This window comes from Apodemus sylvaticus, chromosome 3 (genome assembly GCF_947179515.1).
Source record: "Apodemus sylvaticus chromosome 3, mApoSyl1.1, whole genome shotgun sequence".
Taxonomy (NCBI): domain Eukaryota; kingdom Metazoa; phylum Chordata; class Mammalia; order Rodentia; family Muridae; genus Apodemus; species Apodemus sylvaticus.
Window position 1 is genome coordinate 21,041,820 of NC_067474.1, and position 20,054 is coordinate 21,061,873.

General features: G+C 41.5%; 1 protein-coding gene across 1 annotated transcript in view; it reads right to left on the reverse strand.

Annotated features, from left to right (window-relative positions):
- Positions 1-14,445, reverse strand: part of Tox (thymocyte selection associated high mobility group box) — a 302,052-nt gene extending 287,607 nt beyond the window's left edge. The window contains exons 1-2 of the mRNA XM_052176040.1: positions 14,386-14,445; positions 14,022-14,157 (exon numbers count right to left, since the gene is read on the reverse strand). Of these exons, the coding sequence (XP_052032000.1) occupies positions 14,022-14,123 (102 nt within the window). The 5' untranslated portion in view covers positions 14,124-14,157; positions 14,386-14,445. The remainder of the gene's footprint in view (positions 1-14,021; positions 14,158-14,385) is intronic.
- Between the last annotated feature and the right edge of the window lie 5,609 nt (positions 14,446-20,054).

Below are 20,054 nucleotides of genomic sequence, written 5' to 3' on the forward strand. Positions count from 1 at the left end.
TTTTTACTAGAGAAAACCTTCGGCTGTGTAAGCAATTAGCACCGATGCATGCCTCAGAAAGTCAGAGATTTGTTGTTCCTTGTGTTCGCCAAGTTTCTTCCCATCAGGAGGAAGCAAGGGCTAAATCTTCGTATTTACGTAGTTTAATACGTAAGACAAGAGGCAAGTTTTCCTCTGATCTCTAGCTGGGGCCTCATGTGATTCTAGCCCCCAAAAGCTTGTTCTGCTTGGTTCCTTTAGAGTTTTTGGTTGTTTGCTTTGACTAGTTTGGTTTGGCTGTAGAGGCTTGACTTTAGGCAGGCTAAGCACGGACTCAACCATTGAACTGTAGCCCCAGTCTCTGTTCTTTCTTTTCTTTAAGTTGTGTCATGTCATCTGGAAAAATAAGAGTCTAAAACAGAAGTCAAAGAGTCAGAAGTAATTTTCCTCTTCCTTGCCAACCAAATTTTAAGGCCAGCTGAAAGTAAGTCTCCTTTCTCCAGGAAGCCACAGGGGTTTCTCCTGCCTCAATTCCTAGCCTTTTTTCTGACCCTCACACTGTAACCTCAAGTTTTCTGTCATGGTACTTAGGCTGTGACTGTACTGTTGTTGCCTCTGTTCTGCTACAATCCGTCTGGGGCCAGATCTTACGCATCTCTCAGCCTCTCTCTTGCCCCTTGCACATTCATAACTAGGTTCTCCCTCCAACGGCAATCAGCAAATACTTTTTGGTTTCTCACAATGAATAAGAATGGCTTGTTACCATGACCAAAGCTATATAGCAGGTGCACTCCAAATAAAAAGTCTACTTATGCTGAAATATTCCGCTTCACCTGTGTGCAATTATTTACGTGGGCTCTGCACTAGACCAACCTGAACATCAGAGATTATAATAGAAATGGTACTGGCACGCAAGTGCAGCAGCCAATATGGAAATGACCTTAATACTTTTACTGCTACAGCCTCTGCCTGATGAAACTCACTACCAGAGTATCAGCTGAAATACATTCAGACGAATACTTTTTTAAAAATCATTTTGTAAGTGTATATATTTTCTCCCTTGCTTGATCTCTCAGAAAAAAAATATGAAATAGTCTTCCAGAGCATTACAAAAATGTCACCCCATACAAGAATACCCAAGATCTAAATGCAACAGAGTTTCCTTTGGCATTTTACAGACTTGGTTGTGCCTTCATTTGGTCACCCCTCACCCAGCAAAGCCTGGAGAAGCAGTGGCCATTTCATATGTCCTAAAATGTGTTGAGACAATATTTCAGAGCCCAGAAGAAGGTTAAATCTGTTTGGGACACACTACAGCTGTGAGGTCACTATTTCTTCAGCGTCCCCCTTACTGCTACATATTAAGTATGATTCCGGCATTGACATTTTCTTGACTAATTGAAATGATTCAGAAGTATAGCTTTGCTCTAAATTTAATATCAAAGTACCAAACTTTGGGATCCCATCAAATGAAACAAAACAAAAAACTATAGACTGTGCCTTCATTAAGAATCCCAGCACACGGCAGGCAGAAGACAGATCTCTGAGTTCAAGGCTAGCCTGCTCTATATAGTGAGACCGTGTCTCAGGAAATAAATTTTTAAAAAGTCTCTTCTCTTTTTATATATTAATAAGCTCTTGATTTACCTGGAGTTATTATAGCTTAAAGATACCTAAAAAAGAAACTGTCACTTCACTTAAAAATCACATATGATTCATATTGCAGACAGTTCAAGAGAGTAGAATATGTCCACTGGTGCAACTTGGCAAAGATGTGCTTATTACAAATACATCTCTCTCCCTTATATGTTATCAACCAAAGTGGAATTTTTCTAAATCTATACTGATAGGTTTATTAATTCCATTTAAAATTCAAATGCAGTACGAATCTTCCACATCTCAGAAATCTACTGCCTAGTCTGTCATCATTCCCTACAAGATCTATAGGCTCTAGGCAGATAACTGACCTCAGTACATTTTCCCACTGGTTTAGGATTCTTCTTTCTTCTCAGAGTACTGTTAGGAAAGGCTAGTCAGAATGAAGCAAGAGAAACACTTCTCATAGAAAGTGACATTAAAAAAAATGTTTTGGCAGACTTTCCCCAACTTGTAGCTTAGAAGAACTTACATCATCCAAACATATTCTAAGTGCAGAGTAAAAGAAAAAAATCTCTAGTTTTTGTTCTACTTTCAAACTCTGAAGCTAAGAGAACAGAAGTTATTTCACTTCAGAAATGAATAACACATGATTTTAACACACACAAACACACACATCACCTTTCTAGTTTGGAAATTGCATATAAAAGAGCACTATTTTGGCATGGCTGACCTGTAGAGATATGGAGCTAAGCAGAGTCATGAATTCACTCACTCTGATATGCACACATGATACGCAATTAAAATCTCCATTCACATTCCTGCCGGCTGTCAATCATGAGGTAAACCTTTTTGACAATACTCAGCGAAGCGTACCAGCAGACTGCTCCACGGGAACTTAAACAGTAGCAGCTTTTCTTACTAGCAAGAACAGGTTCTGTTCTAAGAAATCAGTAGATGCTTGAAGGCTAGAAAATTTCATTAAAAATGAAAATGTCAAGATTGCATCTGGAAAGCTATGTGATGTCGTATCTAGAAAATAGAAAGTATGTTTTTAAAAAATATACCAGCCTTTGAAACAAGGGGAATCATTAAAACCCTTCTCCTATTTAGAACCATGAGCCTATATCTTACTGAGCAGACTGCTAAAGAAAGGACTTACTTTCCTATTTCTACTTCATTATGAAGGGTTCGTGGTTGAATTTTAAAACTTTAAAAATAGACCATGGCTCCAAGTCCACATGAAAACTGGCCAGTTTATCAACCAATGGGGAAGTGACTTTTTAAGTCAGGATAACACCACATAGCAGGTGGAAAATACCATACCCATCAAAAGTCCGAATTTATGGAGCTCAATAGAAAATGTTATGCACATAAATTCCTTCCAGATGAACCCAGAAGGAACTCTGCTCATAAGTTAGCTTCTGTTGAACACTGAACCCAAGACGGCATCCTTCCGAACAGAGCGTCCGTGTGCTTTAAAGCCCTAAGCCCACAATGCAGTACAGGAGGACTGAATGTAGCATGCGTGCCAGTGTGCTGCTGTGTCTGCTTTGAGCTGCTAACCTTGGATCACAAATTTGAAACAAGTTAATACTATCAGATGTTGAAATATCTGTCTCCTTATTTATTGGGCTGTGCATGAGAGGGAGCGCTTGCATCCTGACCATTAACAACCATGACAAATTGCCTTGCTAATGAACGTTACACACTGAAAGGGCCATAACTGATTAAAGTACAATTTCCCACTAGTGGAGAGAGATGGAGAAGCAGGGGCTCCAGCAGTGGGTGACTCTGATACTCTGCCAACAGGCCTCCAGGGCTCACTGAGATGTTTAGAGAAACACTCTCCGTTCCATATGATCGTATTCCGAAAGCCTATGTGTATACAACAGGTTTTTAAACTGCTTAGGTTCGAGCTGATGAGCCATGAAAAATAGATGGATCTTAACTATTTGGCCTCCTTGCAAATGTATGTTAAAGAATATTTTTAGTGCTGGATTTCTTTTCTCTTGCTTTGCTTTCTCCCCACTTCCCCCTTAAAAAAAAAAAAAAACAGTGCGTGTGCTTTGCATTTCACATAAAATCTTTCTTTTGTCAGTTCCTTTGTTGGTGCAAAATTGGCAGCAGTTCAAATTCAAAGTACCCCTATTCATTTACTGACCAATGTCATTGTAGTTCACATCAGCCAGAGAGGTAAGCTCTAAAAAACATAAAAGACTTGCTCTGCCACTGACGAATAATGTGTACATTTTTACAGAGCTTAAACCTTAATGCTTTCCCTGAAACTAACAATACAGTGTATCTTATCATTCCCTTTTCACAGGCAGGCAGCTGCTGAAACGCTTGCCACTTCAAAATATCAATTGCTTGCCAGGGTTGTCCTCAACACACCCTGTCAAACTCATGTATGCTGTGCAGGGAACACGGGGCCGGGCTGAAAGCTAGAAATTGTGTCAGATTCTGCTGTAAGGGTCTGATGTGCAAGGAACAATGTATGACAGCTGTAGAGACTACAAACAATGGCACCGAGCCAGGGGCTTCATAGATCACAACTGTGCCTGTACATATTTGATTGTAGGCATTATATATTAAAGCATGACAAATGCACCATTGTACACTAGGTTTCCCCCAGGGAAGCTCCTCCCACTAGCAGTCTTGATGATGGGAACACAGTTTTGTTTTGTTTTTCTCCTCTGAAAATATTTAAGCTCTCTCTCTCTCTCTCTCTCTCTTTCTCCTACACACTTCCTCCTTCTCTCTTTTTAATACACATATTCACACTTAGGGCTCTGATAATAAATAACAAAAGCCAAGAAACAATAGTATAATATGAGAGAGTGAGGTCTTATTCGCTTAACACTTTGTCTTCTCTGAAAGAACACAAAAACATGGCTTATGTTACATGAACAGTCACAGAGGGCAGGAAAACAACTAGGCTCTCACAATGTCTACTTAGCTGGCTTACTGATTTGCACAATTTTCCAACAAAGTGAATATCCCACAGGAATATAATATTTGCATGCAGAAAATATGGCTTAGGAAGCTTTTACTAATATTTTCCTAAGCATGAGAATGATTAAGAGAATAGTATTTCACTGCTGCCTCAGACCTATAGACTGACACTAATTATTTGTTTTTAAATTATAAATACTTCTTCCTCTTACTCTATTTACTCTGAGTACATGAACAAATTCTGGATACATAAAACTGTTTTATTCTTACATGTTTTCATAAATGACATATAAAGTTTGACTCCTCACTCTGCCACGTACCTTCTTAATTACAAAGGAACTCATTGCTGCTAGATTTGGACGCTAATTCAATAAATGACTGTGGAAATTGAAGCATGCTCATGGAAGAAGATTAGTATGAATACATATTGATCTCTTCTATGACCTAGCTTAGGTTACAAAACCTTTATCACACAAGTAGTTTGGAGTGGAATTAACTCACCAGAGGCAAAGAAAAATAAAGAGATACGCTGTGAATGTCTTAATAAATATTTTGGAAAGAGGCTAGGTAGTTTAGGTGCTTAGGGTGATGACCTTTGCTGTGTTGATTAGCGGGACAATGATGCATTATTAACACGCAGCAGCTGTACCTGAACTGCTACCAGGAATATAATAGCCTTTTATAGCCATCAGGGGAGTGAGTAGGAGGCCTTTATTAACCACCAGACATGATTAGCACATTATGTAAACTTTAACCGGCAAATTATCTCTTATTGAAATATAATGTTGGTTATAACTAATTGTAAACATGATTTTGAAAATGTCTCAATGAAATATTCCAATGTCTTGGTACCATTTGGCTCATTACTGCTTGGTAATGGACGAGAAAAACATGCTTTGTTGTGGTATTAGAAGTACTCCCCACAATGTCTAAAAGACGGAGTGTGCTACACAAGTCTGACTTTAGCATTCTCTGGAATTACAGAGTCAGTGATATTAGCATGCATGAAAACTTTCTTTTCGCTAATTAAGAAAGATTGTTCACAACTGGTAAGGCTCTGCTGGGATTCCCCTCCCCCATCTTTTTTATTACTTTAAGCAGTTCTTAAAAGATTAGTTTTGCAGTAAATTTTTTAGAGTTACCTTGAAAAATAACAGCATAATTTATTTCAAAAGCTTAATTTTGGGAGAGGAAAGATTATCCCATTAGCCTTAGTAACTGAACAGATCTCTGAGAGTCCATTATGAGCGGTCTTTTATGCCTGAGCAGAAAGTCATTAACATAAAATAAATCATTAGCTTTGATATTAAGCTTCTACTATCTGCAGGTTTCTATGATTAATGTTCATGACTGCATCTGCCAGATGATAAAATATACTTTTGTTGAAAGGTTATCTTGCCTCTTTATTATTAACATTTCTCTTTATACAATTGTTACTGGCATTTTAGGCTAAGGGGTACTGGTTTCAGAAAGAACTGGTATTTAACATGTTGAAAAGATACCAGCAAAAGGCAAACTTTGTCCACCATTCTTTATATTAACCATTTCATTGAGTTAAAGACTTAAGGAAATAAGGTAGTACACAGACATTCTTCTGATGCAACTGTAATTTCTGCAGTCCCAGTTGTTCCATTTGCTAATTCATTATTCATACAATATTGTAAATATCTCACTCACAATCAAAGGAAAGGGCAGAGAGGTAACCTTGATTCCCTGAACTCAGGAACTATCCTCTTGGGTTGTTGTAAACTTTAGTCCTATCTTATGACAATGAAGATCATTCAATGATCTATATAATATTTTTTTCTTCTTATGTACAAGACTTCTGACTGTGAAGAAGCAAGTTTCCCAGAGAGGCATACCCATATCTAAGTAAAGGGTTAGCAAACTGTACCTCTTCAGATCCCTTCTTGCTCATTTTCTCTTTTGCTCCCCCAAGATATTATCTCTTTCACTAACATGCAAAAGATTCACCGATTTGAACCTTTTGAGAATACTTCCATCAGGGTAGGAGAAACAGATATGGGCTGAGCATCGTGTTTTGCTACCGCCTACCATTCTTTGAACCACTGGATCTCTTTTACCAAAGGACTACAAAATAATCTATTTGCATTGGCTTCTGAATTCTCATGAGGCTCAGAAGATTCCAATATAAGTTTTTTCTGTCTTAGATATAAGAAAAAATGGGACACAGGGTTTTAGTGTCAGAACTTTTAGCCAGCCTCAGAACAAAGCCAGACTTCTCCAGACACTGATAAGCATAGCAGGAGGGGATCATGGTCGGGTTCATCTTACCTAGAATTAATAGGCTTATGAGGTTTCTTCCCAGACTATCAACAAAAAGAAGTCTTGTCTTGAGAAAGGCCTGGAGTTCACTTCAGAAAGACTTGATTCTCTAGTCCACTAGGTTTTATAGCATATGTCCAATTAAAAAGTCTTGGCCTTTAGAAGCATCTTTCCCCCTAAAATATGGCTAAGTTTCTTAAAAGGAGTAATCATCAGGGATTCCTAGTAGCTGTGATGACTTCCTTAATTGCTGCTCTTGTACACATTGATTGATGGAGTCTGCCAGTGAGGATAAAGTCTCCTGTGCATTTATAGCCAGAAATAGATTGAGAGCCATGAGAAGCACAGAAACACACTCACAAACCCAAACCATACATTACATAAATACCGTTCGCTCACAATGTTTCTGGAGAGGCATCCATGACATCAGTCCAAGGGCATTTAAGAAAGAAAGTCTTTTCATTGGTGTTGTGGATCAGACACATGTAAATTCACATGGTTTCTCAAAACATAGCAGGTTTTCCTGGCCCCTGACAAAGGTTTTTATTAGACAACCATGCCTTCAATTCTCTAGGAATCCCTCCAATACAGATGTTATGCAAAAGGCCACAAGTTATAGATAAAAAGTAGTAGACAGTTGGCTAAAGCAACTTAAACCACTTAAAACTTTTAAGTAAAAAAAAATGGACAAAAGAAAATAACTCATAGTGACACGAGTGTTGTGAAGTCTGGGACTATAAATACACATCGGTGATGATGCTTCCCGTGTAAAATGGAAACTGAGGATTGGTCTCAAAAATGATCTTCAAAGTTTTTTAAATCAAGTGAGATAAATTTGTCAGAGAGCAAGCTGAAGAGGGCTGGGAAAATGCTACTCCCTATATGATGAAAGAAGAAGCTTCCTCCTGGAAGGACGCTGCTCCTACCTACTCTGCCCAAGCACACAGCAGGATAATGTTCCATTCCTTACAGAAAGTTGCAAGGTGAACACATGCCATGGTCAGAGAACATTCATGCAGGTTGATGCTGACTGCACATGGAAGGGCTGCTGTAATTAACCGTCTTTTGGCACTTCCATTATAAACCATATTTATAAGCAGTCTATAACTCGATGTTTTTAATGAGGATTTGCTCTTCAGAATAAAACTTGGCATAGAGGGATTAAAACAAAAAACATCTCAAATTCGTTAGAGCACATGTAAGCAAGCCAGGTTCCATAACAGCAAGTCACTAGCCATCTAAGCAGACCTTAGACTACTGGCTCTGAAAAGCACACATTCCAAGAAGACTAACTGAAAAGATTTCAGCAACCATAGAGCAAAGGTAAGGACAAACATGTTGTCTTTCAAACTGGTATGAATTAAACACCTGATTTAGATAAACCAGTCTTGGGTCTTGGCACTTCAAATGAAAGCTTCTTGTAGCCAAGAACTATGTTTGGGGGGCTGGGGAGCCACGATATCTATGGTCATAGTGGATTGCAGTCTTTCTTTCCCTGTAAGTATACTCTCTAGGATTTGGTTGCATGAGTTTGCTCTAAGCAATGCTTAAAAATAATTTTTTAAAGATACAATCATTGAAAGTGTTCAATCAATTCATGATGATCATTGTTGATATTTAATGAGACATGAAACACAACTCCTACTTATGACTTCCTGGAAAATGTCAAGATTATTATTCAGGGTTGTCATAAGACCTAAATGTGATGTAGTTGGTTCAATAAGCTCTGCAGGAATTACTATTCCCATTTTAGTTCTTTGTGGGCATTCTTATAGGAATATATGCAAACGATAGATATTTTCTCTCTAGCACTGTAACATACCTAATGTGATGTATGTGCCAGTTAAGGTTAAGAGTCTCATATTTATGTTATTCTGGAATTCGACAGAAGTTTTCTTGCTTAAGATGAGCTTCACAGAGCGTGTCTCTAAACTCTAAGCTTATTGAGTAGTAGGAGAAAGATGATGGCCTAGAGAAAACAGGCACAATCACTCTTCCTGTGCAGCACATGTGGACTTCTCAGTCTATTACAGCATGACAATAGTGTTGAGGTGGATGGGGATGGGGGGCAGCATTGGAGTTTTAAAAAGTAAGTAAGGGCCAGTTCTAATTAGCCATAAAATACAACAAGGATCCTTCAGGAAGAACAGGTAGGTCAGCATGATGGTAGTGATGATGTTAATAAGAAGAAGAACAAGGCAACCAAGAACATGAGGTCAAAGGCCAGCAAAAGATAGCTAAGTGTGGACCACACATGCCCGGTGGGTTCATATGAAGAGTGGACAGGACAGCATCCAAGCCGGGTTTGTTCAAGGACTGAAGGAAGTAGAGAGAAACCATTAGTAGAATATTAAAAGTGTAGGCACCCTAACAGATATTCATCTTCTCCAGCATCCTAGGTTATTCCCCCTCAGCCCATCACATATACAAAATACTGTGAAAACACCACTACAAACAGCCCATATACAAAACCAATGTGAATTTCCTTACTCCCTCGGGCTTCAAATTTAATTTTATTGCTATCTTACTCTTAATGTCTTTGCAAGCTCATCCCCAAAATAATTTCAACCCCATACTACCTATTCAAGAAGGTATTGAATATTGCTTCAGATTTTATACCTAAGCAAACTATCAAGTCTACTTAAAATTATCCAGTAACTTTTAAAATATACAACAAAATTTCAGAATACTCAGCTACATATGCTATGTTAAAAATAACCTAACATCTCTGCAGACCCCATGACTATAATTTTTGGCACAGTTAAAAATTGGGATTGGTGACACTAAAATATCTGACAAAGTCAAGATAGCAACATTAAAGATGTTGTTGCTATAAGATTTAGTGTTTCAAACTACATGATTTCTTGGCCTATGCTCTTTCTTGTTTATAAATTCATTAACTAATAGAAGGTTATAGCCCATATAACTCCCAAGGAAACTTTGATTAGACAAATGATGCATAGAGTATCAATACACAGAGAAACATATCAGTAGAAGTTCTAGGAGTTATGATGCTTTAAATTGCCTATGACCCTCCCATTCTTTCCCTTCCATCTCCTCTCCTCCTGTTCCCCCTCCTTCTGTCCTCCTCTTTCTCCTTACATTTATTCATTGAAGTAGGAATAATGGCTCCTTCTCAGTGTGCTTACAAATCCAGGATTTTAGGCATGGCATGTGCAGCCACATCAGAATACAATGCATAATATAATACAAGAAGGAAAATATGCCCGAATATTTCATTACTATGATTAATAATGTTTAACTCAAAAGTTATCACAGATGAAACATCTGCCCACAAATGATCCTTCCTCTTGAATCTTCATGGAAAGAGTATTCACTCTCCATTGCAAAGCAAAAGCACAGAATTCTAAATGGTCACTCTACTTTGCACGTAGCTAGTATTAGGCATGAGTTTCTGTGTAGGGCTCCCAGTTTTCAAATCCACCAGTGGATGACTCAGGACATAAAGGCAGCTCCTGTGAGCAGTAAACCCTATGATGCCCCTCCCACAGCTGGACAAGGTCAGTATCTCCATCATTAGCCAAGCCACAACGTAATTTTATTAGTACTCCTTACGTGGGCAGATACTGAGCAATAGCTGAATGCATCACATCACTGCAAAAATAAAAAGTGCCATGTCTTTGTCCCATTTTAGCATAAACTCTGTAAAAACGGTCTTTAGAAATGACACTACACTAAGAAACTGAAAGCTGTTATTATTCCTGTAGGTATATGTTCAAAATGATGATTTGACATCTTCAACTAGAACAAAAAAAGGGGGGGAGACTATATTTTGCTACAGCACTCCAATTGGGAGCTCATTTAATCTAATTTCTTTGGTAACATTCAGTTCAATTAAGGGATACACTGTTACTTAAAATAGTCTAATTGGATGAAACTCTCATCTGGTACCCATCTTTCAATGTCTACAATAGAACTGTGCTTTCAGTTGCAAGAAGCGAAGGCTGTTCCCTCCATCCTACATGCCTCTGGCCGGTCTCTGAACTCCACTGCTCTTTCAAAAGCTGACCTACATAAAGCATGCACCATGCCACCAGTTCTAGCAGTTTGTCTAAGGGAGGGGAGAGCCTCACACGCTTGCTGTAAGCCACATCACTTGCCTTGTTCCCCCAGCGGGCTACGTGACTGTGAAGGCCAGTTTGCACTGTGATATGTTCATCATGGATGATGCTTTTACAAAAGACCACTGGGTTAAACTGCTTCCAAATGTGCCTCCTACAGAGTTTATTAACTGAAAAATCTAAATAGTCTTTTGGCACTGTACAGAGCAGAGAGGCTGGGAAGTGTCAGCAGAGTAAAGCAACCACATTTCAATTCAGAAAAGCTCCGAAACAGGATATTCATTTTCTCAATTAGGGTCTCTTCTGACATTGAAAAAAATATTCCACCAGAAAACGGTATTTACATTTCGTGAGACACCAAAGCACAGAAAGTTATGTTTCCACTGGGACTAGTGCACCAACTTTGAACAGTATAGCCTTGACAGGTCTAAAATAAAGATAATTAGTAATTTATGACCTTATCAACCTGTTAAAAACAAATAACCCAACAAACTGACTGTTATTTCAAATAAACTGTGTATTCATCACAGCTCAGAAGGAAAACAGGTTTACTTTGCAACCTGTCTCTATGGGGAAGCCTGATCCAACTAGGATTTTGCCAAATATAGATACAGATTTATTTGTTTCACCTTTCCAAACTTCTCCCCTTCTTTCACATCTCTCTACACCTCACTGCTAAATGGGCACTAATTGACTCAGTCCTAAGCAATTCAAATAGTGGATCTAGGCAGGAATTTTACACCAATGCAAATCACCATGGGGTAGGGGACAAGAAAGCCAAGAAAACGCCTGGGCTTTGTGGGATCCTGAAACCTTCTCAGTATGTTTAATACAATCAAGGAGCAGTGACGAATATATTTGATAGACTGTGGCACAGAGATGGATGAGTAGGGGAAGAGTCCCTGGAGAAACCTTTCCATGAGGTATTTTTCTACTAGAAGAAACAAGTCTTATGACTTTGCATTTTTAAAAATCCATTATTCCCCATCTAAGTTAAATAGAAGTCTTGCAACTAGTCTATAGAAAGGATGGCTAATTTGCATTTAAAAAGAACAGTTTGCTTCTTACACAAGGGTGACTTAAAAGGAACTTCAATGGACTAGTAAAGAAATGGTGAAGACTTTCAAAATTAATTCATTCAATTCACAGCACAACCCTCTAAAATTATTTAAGGCACTTAATTGGAAAATGATTTAATATATTGAAGTAATTCCTGATTTTCCAAAGCATTTAACTTTTAAATTAAATCTGACCCTACTATCACAGGAATGATGAGTGAAATGTGTATTCAAGTCATTACCTTCTTTTTTTGGAGCCTAAATTCACTGATGAATGTAATAAGACTTGTATAGTTTTGTTGCCCAAAATGGTGCCGCTCTTTTGATTCTGGTAACAACTACAGAACAGGTCTTTAATCTCCAAGACAGACTTGCTACTTTAAAGAAAAAAGTAATAGTATTCTGGTTATCAGAGGGGGAAAGTATCAAGCATAAAACTCTAGTTTTTAAAGTCAGACTATATTCTAGGCTGCAAGAATGATGTTATCAGCAGAGTAAAACTTCATTTCACCAACTCCGCTGTGCATGCTGTGCTCGCTGAAGTTCCCGGTACCTTTCAACTTGCCCCTGGGCTCAAGACTTCCCTCTGTGTCTGAGTCTTTCTGTTTCACCCCTTTGCCTAATTCCTAACCTCCTCTGCTCACAACTCTTACTGACTATTACAGTGGACATGGTACCCAGTTGCTTCTCCATGGCGTGACTGATGTCTGTAGGCTTTGTAACTCACAGCTGTGTGTGTGTGTTTGTGTGTGTGTGTGTAATAACCAAAACTGAGAGCTGAGAGCTACTATCTCAGGGGCCAGGGGTGCTAAACACTTCTACATCACATTTTAAAGTGAGGACTCCTCAGCAGAGTCTGTTGGGAGTTTCAGACTTTCCCCATAGAATTCATCTGCTTGTCAGTGAGAAGTGCCTGAAAGGACAGGAAAAATCTGGTGGGGTTTTCATCAAGCAAGAACTGGGAGTCCAAAAGGCCCGCCACGCATTTCAGAGACCTCGTCGTCCCCACCAACCTCTGCAGGCTAGGGCTGCTTAGAAAAGTCCAACAAGCCCCAGGAGAGGAGAGATGTGGCCTGTGGCTGCTCTTGGGAGAAGATCCCTCCGAGTCCCTCTGCATGCATGAAGCCAGGGAAGCAATGACTTCCCTAGAAACTCCTGACTGTCCTATCCTTGGGCCAAGCCGAGCTCCGGAGCAGCTTTGCCAGCGTCCTCATTCTGGGTCACCAGCATAAAATACCTCTCTCCCTTGTCCCGGGTGGCCCTTGCACTAGTAGTCAGCAGACTATGGTGTAGCCCAGCCAGGGACCCTGCTTCAGACAGGCAAAGAGCCTCGGAGCTTTATACTTGAAGGCAAAGCGCTAGCTTGGCTTCCTGTAAACTTGCTATTTCCACACACCCCGAACAAGATCTGTTCCCCAAAATCATAATCCGACTAGCCCACAGCGCCCTGGGCCTCAAGGGCCATCGTCCGAACTCCGGTTCTGCGGCCGAAACAGAAAACAAAAGAGTTACAGAATAATTTTCATGGTGCGGGAACTCCGGAGCCTTCGGGGTCCCTGCACCCCGACTCCTAGCTGCTCCTCTGGCAAGTGATCCGGAGCAAGGAAGCGATGCCACAAGCCCCCGCTGTCCAAGAAAGGGAGGAAGAAGAAGGAACTAGAATATAAACTGAATTCTCCTACTCTGCCTCAGTTCCCAGACCCCAGACACACCCCCAAAGTATTCCGTGGGTTTTCTCTCTCGATCGCTCGCTTTTTTTTTTAAATGTCTCCCGGCAAACCTAAGCAGGGATCCTTAGTGGCGAACAGCAGGAAGGAAAGAATCCGAGCAAATCGTGTCACTTTCCGCACAATCGCGTTGTTTGGCAAACCCCCGGAGCTGCTCCACAATATTTACTACCCGAGCGCACGCAGCGCCGCCGCGGGCTGCGACCGAGCGCGCCCGGGACGGGCCTCTGCGAGCCGGCCCTAGTCCGCCCAGCGGGCCCCATCGCGGTACAGCCACCGCTGCCCCCCTCCCGGGATCGAGCGGCCAGAATCGGTGCAGACAAAAGCAGAGTGTTCACCTTGTTGCAATAGTAGGGGTCCAGGCAGGGAGAAGGTCCCAGACAGGGAGCGGCGGGCGCAGCAGCGGGCTGGGCTGGAGGTGGATAAAATCTTACGTCCATTTCACTCTCACATCAAGCAACTCCTTTTCTTTTCCTTTTTGAAAAAAAAAAAAGTGCTCAGAAGAAAAAAAAAAGCTTAGACGAAACAGAGAGAGGCGTCTGGGCTCAGGAGTAAAAGAAACACCTTCCTTCCCTCACATCCGTTTGTGGTTTGTTTAAGAAGAGGAGGAAAAGAGAGAGAGAGAGAAAAGAGAGAGAGGGAGAAAAAAAAAACAGAGGGTGGAAAAGCGCTCAACTCTCCCCCCCAAGCCGCGGCGCGCACCCGTCCACGCCGAGCGCGCAGCCTGCCTGGTCCGCTCGGCCCCGGCGCTCTCGGCCCGCCGCCGCCGGGCAGGTAACTTCACGCGCTCATTGTCCCCCCCGCCCGCCGCCCCATCCCCGCCTCCCGCGCCCTTCGCCGCCCGGCACTCGCGCTCGGGCTCGGGCTCGGGCTCGGGCTCCGGGTACTGGGCGTTTTATTGGAGACTCTGCCTTTCTTTTAGTTTTTCTCCACGTTAGAGGCCTGGGATTGGGAAGTGATGGTGTGTGTATGGTGTTGGGAAGATTGGGATCAGAAGACACTAGTGCCCCGACCGGCGGGGTGCGGACAGCGGCGGGATGCGGCCCAAAGTGTACAGTTGGGGACCGAGGACAAGGCGTGGGACAAACACAGGGCGCGGAGGACGGGAATGCGGCTCGAGTAGTAGTGGCGGGACCCCGGGCAGCGTCAGTGCCCCGGGCAGCACCTCCGCTGGGTGCCGTGGAGGTGGATAAAAATCACACAAAGGGGCTGGAGAGTCGGAGCACGGGCTGACTGGGGCACCGCGGGGCTCACACAGCAAGGGGGCGCTGTGGCGCACCCCGCCCAGCACCCCGCAGCCCCGCCTCCCGCCCCACCCCATTCTTTGAGCCCCCTCACCACTTACTCCCGCCCGGAGTAGTTGCACTGTCAACCTCTGCACCACGAGGGAGGTAGAGGAGAGAGAGAGTGCCTGGTGGCGCTGCTCCTGAGCCTGCAGCCCAGCGCAACCCATGCTAGCGGGCAGCTGACCAAGGGACCCCAGTTGATCTCAGTGTGAGGAGTTAGGGCTTAGAGGGACCTAGGCATCCTACTTCGGTACTCAGAAGGAGGGTTTGCAGAGGCTGAGCCTGCCCTTGAGGGACTCACAAAAAGACCCTTGGGGTGCTTAGAAGGATAAATAAGGAAAACAGTTATCAGCACACCATGAGCTACAGGGAACACATCTGTGTTTGTCAGTTGCCTCTTGGAATTAAACTTTCACTGCTTGGATTCCCAATAGTACTCTCGGAGCTCCACGCCTACCCCAGGTTCCACAAACCTGCTTCTCATTCTCTCTTGGTCGGTAGGATAAGGATATCATCCATATTTTGCTTTTCTTCGTCAACCCCCAAAACTTGCAATATTGTGTCCCTTGGCATCTGGGAGAGTTTTGGGACCCTGATGACTATCCAGCGGACATCCTCAATTCTCCCGGAGAAAGACTTCAGAGAGAAGTCAAAATAGGAGTGGGCAGTGTTTACCTTTCAAGGGTGAATTCCTCATTGCCGCACACCTTAGGGGCCGAAGACCCTGTTTAAAAACAAAAAAAGCAGAAAGTTCATGTCCACAAGTTTCTGTTTCAGGCGTCAAAGAATATATGGAAACAGTCTTGTTACCCCATCCCCCATCCAATACCGTTTTAGTACATGGTGGGTAATAGCCAGCTACTCTGTAGTTTGCTGAAGCCTTTTCCAGGTTTCTCTTCGCTTAAAATTGGGAGCACCAGGGAAATGCAAAGACCTGGGGAAGCTACAGATTCCCTGTAAGGATGATAAATTAGCATCCTTGGGTTCTCTCCTCCAAGCAAAGGCCTTTGGGAACTTTTCTGTGACTTTGTAGCCTCTTTCTCTTAAATTGTTGTTCTCAGGTCTTCCTTTTATGGGTACCAAGAACACAGCTTCTTACCTTAAGACGAATGCGATGGATGTTGTCATGGGACGTGAAGAAGGATTTTCACTAAGCATTCGAACCCTTGGAGTCACAAAATAAGTGAAAGGGTGATCTTTCCTCTATTAAAGGTCTTTACAATAGCACATACATCAAGTTCAGTGGTTCATAATATTGATTTTAAAATTCATTTGTAGATTTAAAGTGTGTGTGTGTGTGTGTGTGTGTGTGTGTGTGTGTGTGTGTGTGTGCATGTGTGTATCCTCCCAGGATAATAAAAAGTCTGTAGTTTTAAATGAGACATAACTAATCTCAATTTTCTGACATTGTAAAATTATGCCATATAAAGTTTGAGCTTAATAAAGTTCCCTAGGATTCATAATCAACTCTGCTTGGCCCTTGGATCACCAGAACGATGGACTGGTCTTTGGCTGGAACGGTCCTTACTGCCCGTGTCTTCACTCCTTGGACATACTACCATACCACTTCTTTCCTCTACCATTATGAGAAACCCAAATGCCAGGGACCTGTGTCTTCCCTCTGCAAAGCAGCCTGATTTCTTTCACAGGAAGTGTGTGGAGTCAAACAGGAGCTTTGCATGCTGAGGCATTTGAGCTATTGGGAAGTACATTAGCCAGGAGAGATCTTAACACTAAAGCATCGTCATCTCGATATAATAATTAAAAATACCCACCACTGTCTAACATCCTATCCAAGGTCTACATTATGCTGAATGGTAATAATATTCTATTCCACTGGAGGGAAATTTAAATAGCTACATTGTGGAGTAAATACTACTTTAAAAATGAGATAGTGCCCACCACAACATGCTGAGTTACTCATTTATATCTTCAGTCATTTATTTGTATTGTACTAAGCAAAGAGAGACACACACACACAAGGCTATTATGGCCATGCAAAACAAAACAAAACAACAACAACAAAAACAATACTTAACACAGGGCACAGCAAGAAAATGGAGACTTATTCAGATATTCATTGAGAAGGAAATACATAATGGAAATGTGATCCTTATACACATTGGGGTTCTATGCAGCTGTAAAGGAAAAGTGAAACCTGGAAGATGGATGGAACTAGAAAATATTATAGTGAGCTAACTCGAAAAGACAAAAATCAAATTCTGTCATACACAGACCCTAGCTTAATACAGTCCTATGTATGTATAAAAGCAAGAGTATGTATCTAGGACATGAAACTAGAAAGGAGACCATGAGATGGGATAACAGAGTTGAAGAAGCCGGGAGAACAATAGAACATAAGACAGGAGACAAGGCAGAACGGGCAGGTTCAGTGGCAGGGTAAGAGGAGGGAGGGCCAGAGGGATAGGAAGAATCAACATGCCCAAGTCTTGTTTGAAAATGCCATGAGGAAAATGAATAGTGTACACACGCCACTTAAAATAAGTCTAAGACAAGATGGAGGCAGAGGAATCAAAGGTTCAAGGTCATTTTGGCTACACAGAAAGCTGGAGGCCAGCTTTGGGTGCAAGAGTCCCTGTCAAATAAAAATAAAATAAGTAAACAAACAAATTATCGTAAAATAATAAAACATACTGATTAAAATGCTCCCTGCTCTAGATGAGGTATGATCTTCAAAATCTTTTCCAAATTTGTTGTCATTTTTTATTGGGTATTTTATTTATTTACATTTCAAATGTTATCCCCTTTCCTGATTCCCTACAAGCCAAACAGAAGCCATTTATCCCGTTCTTCCACCCCCTGGTGGGTAGGTAGTCCCCACCTACCCACCCACCCACCCACCCACCCTCTCACTCCCCTACACTTGGGCATTGAGCCTTCAAGGAACCAAGGGCCTCTTCTCCCATTGATGCCCGACAAGGCCATCCACTGTTGCATATACAGCTGGAGCCATGGGTCCCTCTATGTGTACTTCTTGGTTGATGATTTAGACTCTGGGAGCTCTGGTTCATTGATATTGTTGTTCTTCCTATGGGGTTGCAAATCCCTTCAACTCCTTCAGTCCTTTTTCTAACTCCTCTATTGGGGACCCAGTGATCACTTCAATGGTTGGCGGTGAGCATCCACCTCTGTATATGTCAGGCTCTGGCAGAGCCTCTCAGGAGACAGCTATATCAGGCCGCTGCCAGCAAGCACTTGCTGGTGTCCACAATTGTGTCTGCATTTGGTGACTGTATATGGGATGAATCCCCAGGTGGAACAGTCTCTGGATGGCCTTTCCTTCAGTCTCTGCTCCACACTTTGTCTCTGTATCTCCTCCTGTTAGTATTTTGCTCACTCTTCTATGAAGGACAGAAGCACCCACACTTTGGTCTTCCTTATTCTTGAGCTTCATGTGGTCTTTGAATTGTATCTTGGGTATTCCAAGCTTTTGGGTTAATATCCTCTTACCAGTGAGTGCATCACAGATGCTTGGACCTGGCCACCAGCCCCGAGCATTCAGGGTCTATTCATTTAGGGGTGGACCTGGCCTAAGGGATGGCTTCTATCTCCTGGCTTTAAAACCCTCAGGAAAACCACTGGTCTGTTACTTAGATGAGCACGCAGAAATGCTAAGAGCAAAAGATGTTATTAGCTATGCAAGGTTGCCTTTTGTGTTGGTCCTCACATGATCCATTGAGAATCTAAGGACACTTAGAGAAAAATGTGTGTCCATAAACAAGCCTCTCTTTGCTAATTTATTGTCATAAGACCAATATTTTGACTTGTAAAATACCTATTACGTTTTGGACCTGATCTGAATATCTTTACATTTATTTTCATAGTCTCATTTAATCTTGTAATTTTATAAATTACACTGGAAAGCCTAAGCAAAACATAGGCAGAGTTTGACTTCACTGTCACCCATGTTAATTGTAATTATAGTTTCATAAATTGTTGTGTTTTCAAATTTGCAAATATTTGCACTGACCACATTTCATGTTTACTGATCCTTTCTATCGTACACAAAAGCTTTTCTATTACACACATAAGATCCTGTATGAACCTTACCTAATTACATACAGAATTATGAAAATTTGATATAAAGTGGTACTCCCTGTCCAGTATTTTCGGTTAGCGTTTGCTAGTAGTTGCTCTCCAAGGATAAACATCCTCTGTAGACAACCTCTCAGAATAAAGCATCATGTATAGGGACTGGCTGTACAAAGCTAGGCAATAGTACCCAACTTTCACTGAGCTCGATCTTATGACTAAATTAGGACTCAGTCCTTTAGTAGCATCTGGCTGCAAGGATGGATATTCAGAGCTAGCGGATTCAGCCTCTTTTCAGTAGAAGACAGCCCCCAGGACCTTAAAAGCCAACTGCTTGGGCCCTCTTTTGCCTCTCTGTATTGTAAAGCACATTGGTAATGCAGGAATACGCAGATTTGCCTTCCCAAAGGCATTATGGGAGAAGTTCTATGTTTGTTTCATTAGAATCTTAATCAACACTCAGTCCTCCTCATTCTAAAGATTTCAAAAACATCATTAATGGTTGTGATGGGAACTTTTACATTTTCTCAATTTACTTGTTAGAACTCACTGCTGTCCAGGGTTATTTAACATTTTTTTCTAAAGTAATTTAAATGTAAACTAGAATGATGTGCAATAAGTAATATCTTACAGTGGAGGAACAGAAAGCACTGAAGTTTATTTCCTGGGGAGACGAGTGAGAAATGACTAGATTGTAAGTCTTTCAACCAGAAAATAAAGGATTTCAGAATGATGAGGAAAGTTTGAAGGAAATGCTAGTGGCTGCACGGATACCTCACATGGTACTAAATGACTCATAAAATGCAGTATTTCTTACATAATATGGGAAGTGTGCCATGCATGGACATCTCACCATTGAGGGCCGTACACGACTTTGATCTTCAACAATATACAACATTTGCGGCGTAATAACAGTAATAAGACTATTCAGTTCTTTTGCACTGCAGTGATCCAGTTCTCTCTCATCAGGATAAACCGTGGGGACAAATCCTTTCAAAATCAGAATTAGTTCCTTGTAGAAGAGTGAGACTA